Raw genomic sequence first — 10,866 nt, 5'->3', positions numbered from 1 at the left:
GTCTTTATATACCTCTCAAGTGGCCTGTCACTGCTTCCACCTTCTGTTTGAGTTTTGCCAGGAACTTCTTGTTTATCCATGCAGGTCTTCTGCCCCCTTTGCTCAACTTCTTGCTCCTTGGGATGTACCCTTCTTGAGCTTTGAAGAGGTGATCCTTGAATATCAATAAGCTTTCTTGGACCCCTCTTCCTTCTAGGACCCTATCCCATGGGATTCTTCCAAGAAGGTCCCTGAAGAGGACAGTTTGTTCTCCTGAAGTCCAGGGTTGTGATCCTACATTTTGCTTTGCTTTCTCCTTGCAAGATCCTGAACTCCACCATCTCATGGTCACCGCAGTCAAGCCATGCCCTTCCTTGTTCGTTAGTATAAGGTACAGCAGCATACCTCTCCTCATTGTTTCCTCCATTACCTGTGTCAAAAAGTTATCATCAATGCTTTCCAGGAACCTCCTAGATGGCTTGTGCCTTGCTGTGCTTTTCCTCCAGCAGATATCAGGGTGGTTAAAGTTCCTCGTGAGAACCAGGGCCTGTGATCATGAGGCAACATCCAGCTGTCTGTAGAGGGTAAAATAATAAGTTTACCACATTTTCTGTAATAATCTTTCTTACTCAGAAAATAGAGATTCAGAACTGAGTTCACATTCAGAACTAGCTCCTGCCCCAGCACAGTCATTGTACACAACTGTTTTTTTCTTCCAGTAGCTGAAGACAAGGAGAACATGTATCATCATGCAACATCAGCCTAGAGATTAGGGCCAGCAGATAAAACATCAAAAATTAGGCTTCTCTCTCTTTCTCTAGCATAGATTAAAGCTTCATATCCTTTAACTACCCAGCTCCTAAAGATTATCTTTAATATACAACTTCAAGCAGATTAATCTCCACTGCTCTTTAGACTGTATAATACTGTCTTCAAACAACAGGTGTAAATAGCATGTTTATATGTTCTCTCCTCACCCCTCCTACATGAACAGCCAAGAGACCAGCACTGAATAGAGACTTAGAGCTTGGATTTGGTTTACACACTGCAATAAAATGGTTTTCCTCAGAGATTCTCTTGGAAACTCAGGACAAATAACTTCCTCTTCAGACAAAGAATTTTCTATCTTTTCTGAATTACCTGTTGCTTTTCCTTAGCTTGCTACTTGGTTTTCAGACACAACCTCTTTCCTTGAAAAGCTCTCAAAGGCCTTTGGTGCAGCTAGCATTGACTGTCATGGAAAAACCTGTCAGTGCAAAGGAAGAGGAGGTGATGTTAACAGTACAAAACAATTGGGTGGCTCTTAGCCAACAAGAAGCAAGGTCCAAGGGTCGCGGATGTGCTGCTCTGCTGCCTATTGTGAATGAAAACTAAAAATCCCCAAAACACAGCAGTTGCTATAACCTTGTACTTCAGGGTCTTTGCTGCTGTTTCAAGATTTTTTTTTTTTAATTCTTATTTTTCTGTCCACAACTTACATGTGTTTTTCCTGAAGTTGGTGGATGGTCAATTAACTAGAGTTTGGAATTTCAGCAATTTTTTGTTTGCAAGTATTCAGGCAAATCGCAAGTGTGGCTTCAATCTGAGTTGATTTACAAAAACACTACTAAAACAAACATAATTATAACACTGCCTGGTTCAGAGTCAACTGCATATTCAGCTCTGGAAGTCCTGCATGATTTTTAGGTAAAAATATAAACCAGTCAAAATGCACTTCATGTTTTAAAGAGATTCATTACCATATGGGCCTGCTTTTGAGCCAAAGAATGATGCACTTTTAGACTGTGCTCACACTTCTCTCCTGAAAGCAGCAGCATCAGTTCAGTGAAAATGTTCACAGCGTAAAAGCTGAAGTCTGAACAGGAAAGCCTCAGAATTTAGTGTTTTGGGTTAACACCATTTATTTGGATTCTGCATTGACTGGTCAGTAGAAAATATCCTTCGAAGAGTGCCTAAAACTGCTGCTTACTCTCCCATTTCCCCTATTCCTCACTCCACACTGTTCATTTTCACCTGTGCTGTAATGCCTGTTTGCAGGGCCAAACTGCAAAACTGATCAGGGAATGAGTCCAGATTAAAAAGGCGTATGGAAATTTGGGGGAGAGAAGGAGAATTGGGAGTTATAACCCACATTTTTTCCCTTTTCCCATTTATAGTGGGATTGCTTATACTGTTGTGTTAATCCAACAGAGTAGGCAGTACAGAAGTGAGACTGGGTAACAAGGCCAGGAAGAAATGGAGCCACTACTGCCACTGAGGACAACATCAAACTGTGACATGAGTGGGCAGTGCACTGCAAGACCAAGACAGGAGCTCTTTAAGCCAGTTTTGTTGCTGAAGCACCCATCTGATCATGTCACACCACTGGGGAGCCTGAGAATCAATTTTAGCCCCCTGTGGGCCTTAGAAAGCAGATATAACATCTGTAACATCTGCTTAGAAAGCAGAGACAGTTTGCCTTTATGATTAGATACTGATCTAAAGTCCACTGAAGTTCATTTGAAAGACTGTCACTGAGGTCACTGCTTTGGGTCCAGACTTCAGATCTAATGTTTTAAATACTTATCAATTTTTCCATTGGATTCAAAGTACTGAGGAGGAAGCATGGAAAAAAGATATAAAAAGGATAAAGAAACAGAGACAGACAGAAACAGCTGTACACTATTGCAACAGGATGTTACTGTAAGATACAGTTTATAATAATTAGTTGATCAACATGCTAAGCAAGGGATTTTTTTCCATTTTGAACCAGTAGATGCACAGATGGAGTCTATAATAGAACTGGCATGTGTCTGGATTTTTTTTTTTTAAGGCAGCAGAATTTTACAACCACTACTAACATTCGTGTATGTGGATATAATGGTATGTGTACTAAAACTACAGAGAATTAACATCGTCATCACTGGGATTCCTGCCCATCCAGTAACATTTAAATAACTGTCTCTGAAGCAGCAGGTAGTGGTTACAGCCAGATGTCAGACTGGATAAATCCACAAACTGATCCTAAATGGTGATAGTAATAAAAACTGTGACAATCAGAAGTAATTAAAGAAATGTCATTTTTCTCATTCTCATAGAAGTACAGTGATAGGTGACTTGATGAAGCTCAAGCAACAGATTCACTTTTGAGGCACAATTAGAAACGAGCTTTTCCAACTCCTCCTCCATGGATTCACATGGCGTCCATGTGAAAGAGCATCAGATACTATGCGTTTAGGCCACATCTACCAAGAAGATTCAAGACCATTCCAAGGAAAAGAGGAGGATCCTCTTGACCAGCTGATTATCAGACTGTCCCCTCTGTCACAAATTTAGCCTATTCCAGCCAGCACTTTCCTCAAACACAGTTTCACAGTTAGGATGACCTAAGGACACTTCCCAAGAGGCAGTTTGCCTGTGGCGATCCTATTTTGGAGGTGAAGATAGTTTCCTAGCCCAGAAGTAGGTTGTTGGACACATGAAACAGAGAGCTCCATTGACCAGTGCAGAGGTGGCCATAGAGGCCACTTTACAAAGGCTTCTTCTGATTCCCACTTCACAGCCTTCCTAAGTGGCCATATTTTCTATGGAAAGTTTGAAGAGAAATCGTTATCCTTTGCTCATTTGTTTCTATCAAAGAGAACTGAAAAAAATGAATAAAACAACACCAGCAGGAATAAAGTCTCAGAAAATGCAACATACTTCAGAAGATGTTTATTCAGTCTATCTCCAAGTACAATGCATGCAGGACATTTTGTTCTAGGATTTCCACGAGGAAGCAATTAACTCTTGGAGATTAGCAAATAAATATGAGTCAAGATTTTAAAACTTGGATGCGTTAAAAATGATCAGCACTCAGGAAACTCACATAAATACACATTAAAAATTCCTTCAGTGCTAACTTCAATTCAGCTAAGTCCACCAACTCACACTAAGTGCAGGGGTCCTCTAAACAATTTAGCACCTTTCAAATACTTATTTAAAAGTCCAGCAATAGCCAGTAAAGCCTGTTCTTAAACTATGTCTCTATCGGAGACCTATACATAAAAATGTTACATTAAAAGAAGCTATTCTGACATTTGGTCACTTCTAAGACAGATCTAATTTATGCTGTAAAAATATCAGGTGATGTGTCTGATCCCTGAAACACAACTCAGTTGTGATATGCAGTAATGTAACTGTATATGACAGTATTTCAAAAAGAAAGGCCTGTATATGGCTAATCTGATCAATTCAACAGCTAAGAGCTTAAATGATAAAACTGCAGAGTTTTAGTATGTTCTTTAATATCACACAGCTCTTAAAATCTCTGACATATATCCTGAAATCTAAAAGTGGTTCTTGACACCTACTTTTAAAAACATGGCTTTCTGAGACAGGAAAGTAATAGAGTAAAAATACAGTAATAACTGAGAGCAACCACGATCCAATAATTTAACTAATAATCAAGAGCGTCTTTGAAGGGTTTGCTAATGTGTTAGTTTCTACTGGTCCCTTTTTTTTTTTTTTTTTTTTTTGGCAGCAATGTCACTGAATCAACAACCTTAACAGCTGAGGCTAGTACAGGCAGCCACTGCACAACACCACACCAGGAAGAACATTACCACTCAAAAAGTTACATAAATTCTGGAACACCAACTGAAAAAGAAAAACAAATTTTTTTAAGAGAGACAGACAGAATTCAAGCTCAGGAGCAGCTAAGAGATGAAGAAATTGATGTATCAGTAAAGCCACAGGTTTTTTTTTTCCCCAGTATGTTTGTCACTGAGATACTGAACTGCTGGTAGCTAAATTCTCATCTCACAAAAGCTTTTGGAGGGAAATCCCTCATAGATAGTCCACTTTCACATGTTTTTCTTCATTTCTTAGCTCTGCAGAAGGCCTACCCACAATTCTGGCTACCTACTGCAGCTCTGTATTTTCTTAAAGTTCTTTTCTTTCTCAGCTATTTACAGCTTCCAGTTAGTGCAAAATGTCTGCAGGGCTCATCACAATTTAAAAAAAATAGAAAAATCTTTATCTCAGTGCTGAGATCAAATTTGGAAAGATACAAATATTTCAAAATATATCCTATCTTCTTTTTTGTTTGGTTGGGTTTTTGTCCTCTGTCCTGACCACATTCAAAATGTTTATCCATGATGGGTAAACACAAGAAATACACCATCATCTTTAGCAGCAATTCTCAGTGTGAGATTTCTGAACCATCAGACATCCAAGATGTTTTTCCTCAAGAGGTGTCAGAGTAATCCTCAGAGAGAAAGGGTTGCAGACATACTGGTGTAGCTTTAGTGAAAACCATAATAAGGACCATCTTTTGTGGCATTATGAAGTGATTTTACAAACAGTGGAATTTTTATTCAAATAACAAGTCCCCGTGATAACTCGTGAAAGCACTTCATAGTTCCATGAAGGTATATATGCTGAAATTACACCTCTGTATTCTGGGTCACCTACTTTAGACTGTTCTACCTGAAACTTAGACTGCAGAGGAGAAGATGACATACTGCTTAGTTTAATGTAATGATTATTTTCATGCTTCATAATACCTGTTTCCTATCTTCAGTCTACCCCCTTATACTGGTACATGCATTAATTGATGTTGCATAATACTGTTACCTCAAAAGTTCCTATGTCACAGTTGTCTCTTAGCCTTGGAAAACACATTCTTAGTTGCATTGCCATTTTATTACACTGTGATGCAATTATAAAATGGCATATATTAGTACTAGTAGAAATAATAACTCCCCCACACACAAACAATAAAATCTTCTTATAGAGTGTATTTACCTTTCATCACTTTAGTAGGTTAACTCATGAAAAACAGAAGCAGTATCCTCATTATTTACCCAGTCTAACTTGAAGCATGCTCTAGCCAGTTCCTTCCAGGAAGAAGGATGTGACTACTGAAGTCCAGAGTGACTTCTTCTAGTATTCTGTATTGTTAAAAGGATCCTTACCAAAGGAAGAGGAATAGGATTTTTAAGAGTTGCCATTCATTAAAGATAGTTTCACAAAATCATTAAGTTTCTTGAAGGAAACAGGTCACAAATTGTTACGGAACTTGAATCAAAACATGGGTAAAGCAGAGTCATGAAAAACTGCTCCTGGGTTTGAACTCTGTGCTTCATAAGGATTCCCTGGGCATTACTCTAAAAAATGTCTTTGTGAGAAACAGGCAATAGAAGCACCACCAGCTTTTAACATTTTTAGCATTAAAATTTTAGCATTATCATTTTAAATGACTACAATAACCCTTTTTTCCCTCTAGTTCAGTTCCTTAGCAAATCTGATAGCCGTTTAAAAGACACAATGAACAAACAGATCTGAGATGCAATCAGCTCTAGAGGCAGCATTTGGAAGATAGCCGAGACGCAAACTATTTTTAATCAGATCCTAATAAAATAAGAGTTGACTGTGCTCTTGAGTGGGATTTTGGCTTGGGCTCTCCTCCAGTCTAAAAAAGTGAGGCAAAATGAAATCAATGCTCACAGGAATGCAAATGAGAAAGCTAGGATTGTAATTAGCTATTAACTAAAGAACTAGGGTTGCCCTTTCCCCCGTCCCAGCGCTGCCTCGTTCAGCTGTGGCCCACTGCCAGCTGTTCTTGTTCCCCTTGCTGGCGCAGCCAAGTCTGACTGTCATTGTGGCAGACTGCGAAATTCACCCCAAGAGACTGCCTGTGCTGCTGCCCCCAGTACTTTTACAGTAACTTTGCCAAGTCAAAAGAGCTTTGCAGTTTTGCAAGGCGGTGCAAGGGAGACAGCAGAGTACGTAAGGGAAAAGTCCAGCCACGGTTGCGGTTCCCCATCCCTCTCGTCCTGCCCCCGTAATAGCTTCATTATCGGAAACGACGATGAAGTGCAGGGCCACATTCATTCTGACTCCCAAGTGCAGTTCCCACTGATTTCAAACTTCTGTTGTAAAGATCACATTCCAAGGCGCATTTAACTAGCTGCAAGCCCCTGGGCCCACTTAACAAAGCAGTACCAATTATTAATGAATGATAATACATAATTGATAGCAATACTAAGAAGCAATTCTGTTTTGCGTTAGTCTGGCTACTAGCTAATGAAATTTTACACTGAAGCATGCTAGCAGATGAATTTTAAGATGATATCATCATTTAAGGGTCATTTTAGCATATGTTTCTGGGGTAACCATGAGGCAACAACTTTTACGGTGTCCAGTACTGGCCAAGCATATCCATGCTAAAATTCATAAACGTATTTATTAGCATTGTGACATAGAACGTTGTGTGAATTATACAACATAGCCAGAAACAGACTTTCTCAGTGCTATAAATGGCCTGGGTGATGGCTGGGTAACACTGATGAGATAGCAGTACGCACATACACAGGCTTCTGTTTGCCAGTGGATCCAGAATAACCAGCCAGCCCCTCTGCTTTTGCTTTCCAAAGGTATGCTGTTACGGCTCATCACAGCAGCCATAGTGCTACTGCTACTGAGGAGGATGCTGAGGAAGATGAGGCATGGCGTACGGCTGGCCTGTAGTTCACTGGCAGGGCAAAGCACAGCAGCCAGGCCCCTCACGCTCTGGGGTCACATCCTATCGAGTCAGTCACCTTGCAAAAATATGGGGAACGCTGCCTTTGTAGCGCTTCCTACGCAAGCAGGGCAGAGAGAGGATGCTAATCCTGCCTGCTCAGGACTTTCCTCAAGCACTGTGCTCACTCCAGAAGTATTTACTGAAAGGATTTATAATTCAAATCTGCCCTCACGGCCTTCATCATTAACTACTATCATTAACTACTGCAGCTTTCAAAACCACAAGATAAATTGAATACAGATGAGCAAAACCAAAGCCACGGATAATGAAAGAGCCCAGCAGCAGCAGATGAGAGTTTACTAGAAAACCACAATTCAGAGCCATTCAAATCCTGCTGGTGCCCACTGAAGAGTGACAGCAATGGCTCTGTTTTCGGGATAAGAACTGTGCTTGGAAGAGCACTTCATGAAGGAAGTCTAGCACTAGCCTATCTGTAATGGTTCACTTTTGCTCATGCCTTGATTTTTGCTGGAAAGAGATTTTAACAGCATCACAGGAAATTCATCTGGGACTTTTTACATAGCTTGCTATAGCCAGACTGACTCCCGCCCAGTGATAGATGTACAACAACTTGTTTTAAAGTCAGCTCTTGAATTTTTCAAAGCACAAAAAGCATTTCCCTCTCCTGCTGGGAGTAAGGCTACATATTGCTGATCACAGTGACTTCTCAGAGAGATCACTTTCAGAGACAGTAAAATAAACTACAGTTTGTATCAGCGTTTACTGACCAAAAGGCTTTAGCAGTTGAAAAAGGTTATTTCATACATGTGCAAATTTCAGTTATAAACTCGTAATGTTTTTTCTCTCTTCTTGCTAGCTTTCTCAAATATTTTGAGCAGAAAACTTATTCCTGTACATCTACAGCTGATCCAAACCCAAACTGCTTTCAGGTTCTGAATGAATGCAAACACACTTTCAACATTTTAAGCCTCGTCTAACCTCTAAGCCCTTGCTACATGTCAAGCACAGATTTGAATCTCAAGACAGAAACCGTAAATTTCCAGAAATCCACTTTCACTCAGATATGGCACAAAATACTCTAGACTAAAACTAATCTTATGAACCTTCCTCTGCTTCAGCCCGGAGACAGCTCAGAGACTTCTAAGCAGTGCTATTTTTTCAATTTCTACAATGAAAAACTTCTACAAAAATCTTACTGAATTCTGTCCCCCATTTTCCTCCTTGGAATAAATTATGTAGCTCATGAGTCCCTTCTGATGTGCCATATTAATGAAATGGAGTTCAGTACAAAATTCCTGTTTACAATAGTCAAAAAGAATCAGTACATATGCCTTATTTTTCTTGGTATTTATTTTACAAGCCATTAATGTTTTTTGCACATACATAACAGCAGTCTCAGACCTTTATTACTGATGAGAGTTATCTGATCCAGGATTTTTAGACTGATTACATCTAAACTGATATAGTCTAGTCATAGTCCTGCTTTCAAGATCCCCTTCAACGCATACACCTAATACAACTGCACTCACTCTTCTAACTGCACTGTATAAGGCCCTATGTCTGGAAGGAACTTTTTCCCAGCAATAGCATCAGGTTACTATGGAAAAGATACTTCAGAAGTCCCAGATGCACTACAGAGCCCAGAAGAATATTCAGGATTATAGTGTGCAGAATTTCAGTTTCTCCCTTTATCAGATTGTAAAGCCATCGTCTACTCTGAACTCTACGGTACTTGCAAACTGCTTTTGCCAGAGGTTAAATACTTTTTATTCACACAGCACAAAGTCTCCTCTGTGCAACAGTGCCAGAAATACCTCAGAATTCTGTTTGGCTTCATTTATATCTCTATGGACATTGTATATGCTATATTTTCATACATTAAGATTTTCTATAGAATTTATCACTAGCCATAATGGTTTCCAGGAAAATCACAGGCACAGCTGTAAGAGCAAGCAGCTTCAACCTTCATTGAGTACTTCTGTCAGGCTAGGATCAAATCTAGATATTCTTTTGATTTTTCTTTTAGTGGATCATCTTAGCCTCTGACATACAGGATTAAGAGATCTATTTTTGTTCAAGGCCCCAAACACATACATAAGCACTGTAATTTAGTACCTAATGGCAGCTCTTTCAAGGCAGAAGTAACCACAATCATGCCCTTTTTGAAAAGTTTTTGTCTCCAGAAATAAAAAACACATAACTGAGACACAGAGTGTGTGACCTTCAGATGCTTGATCTTCACAATGCACTGAACTGTGAAGATTGAAAATCCCACTGCAATACAGGAGGATCTACACAGCCCCTTTTCATCCAGTTAACTGAAGGAGATTATAAAGAACAGCAACAATTTTTCACCTGCTCCATCTTGTAAATATGGTTTGCTTAGCTGTCTCGAAGATTTCAGAGGTCAAATTCAACCACCGAGTTCCAGGAGTTACAGGGTTCCAGCAGGCTTTAGTACAGTGAAGGGCTTTTGAATACTGTTGAGGATACAATGTATGCAGAGGCAATGAAATGAAATTACAGACCAGAGAAGGCTTCATTTACTGATATTCTTTTAACAGCAATACGATAAATTCCTAAGAGTCTAGTGTATTCTCTTAGTTGAACTGGTGAAAAAAAGATCAGATTATTTTCCATGGAGGCTTTATAACAGACCAGGAAGGGGTTTCTAAAGGAACATAGTTTCTGTTTTTAATTTACCAAACAACAAGCAAAAACATTTTCTGCTATAAGGACTTCTGAAATGTTTTCATTTTTAGTGAAAAATCCTTTTTAGACCAAAAAAAAAAGGGTGAGGGCGGAGGGAGTTGAACAGCTTCTGCAAATATCCTTGGGTTTAGCTTTGCCTTCTAGTAGAGCCATGGCATGCTAGAAGACAATATACCCAGGATATTTTGCCAAGTGTACATTTAAATTTCCCTCTTCTTACTAACCTTATCATTAAGCTTGTACAAGCAACAGTCAGATAGGAAGAGTCTTCTGAAGCAGTGCTGTGCTCCTTGCAGGCCGGCACACTCAAGCACTCCTCACTCAACCCCTAATGTGGATTGTAGCAGCTCCAGAAGGATTTTGCTGCTCCATCCACAGTGAAACGACGATAATTTGTATATACCACTTTTCTTCTCTTTCCCCATGTTCCTGCAAAGAGCTACAAATGAAGCCCGTTTATCTAAGCATTGTGTTGGAATAGTGAATGTAGATCTTAAAAAAAAGGGGGGAGGCAAGACAAAGGACAACATTTTTGTTTGAAAGGATGGGTAAACACTGAAATATAGAAAGTACTTGTTAAAATGATTTCTTTAGCACATGAGGTTTTAACCTAAGAAACTTTATTAACAGAGTTTTATAAAGAGATATTAAGTCTCCAAATTATATTA

At 39.4% G+C, this 10,866-nt stretch overlaps 1 protein-coding gene across 1 annotated transcript in view; it reads right to left on the bottom strand.

Moving 5' to 3' along the window:
• Nucleotides 1-520: 520 nt before the first annotated feature.
• The window catches only part of LOC134136289 (zinc finger protein 235-like), a 44,780-nt gene continuing 34,434 nt past the window's right edge, over nt 521-10,866 (bottom strand). The window contains 2 exon segments of the mRNA XM_062568073.1: nt 521-554; nt 1,120-1,225. Coding sequence (XP_062424057.1) covers nt 1,201-1,225 — 25 coding nt within the window. The 3' untranslated portion in view covers nt 521-554; nt 1,120-1,200.

Source organism: Rhea pennata, chromosome 2 (assembly GCF_028389875.1).
Source record: "Rhea pennata isolate bPtePen1 chromosome 2, bPtePen1.pri, whole genome shotgun sequence".
NCBI classification, from domain to species: Eukaryota; Metazoa; Chordata; class Aves; order Rheiformes; family Rheidae; genus Rhea; species Rhea pennata.
The sequence above is the reverse complement of the archived record's forward strand: the minus strand, read 5'-3'. Positions and strand labels throughout refer to the sequence as shown.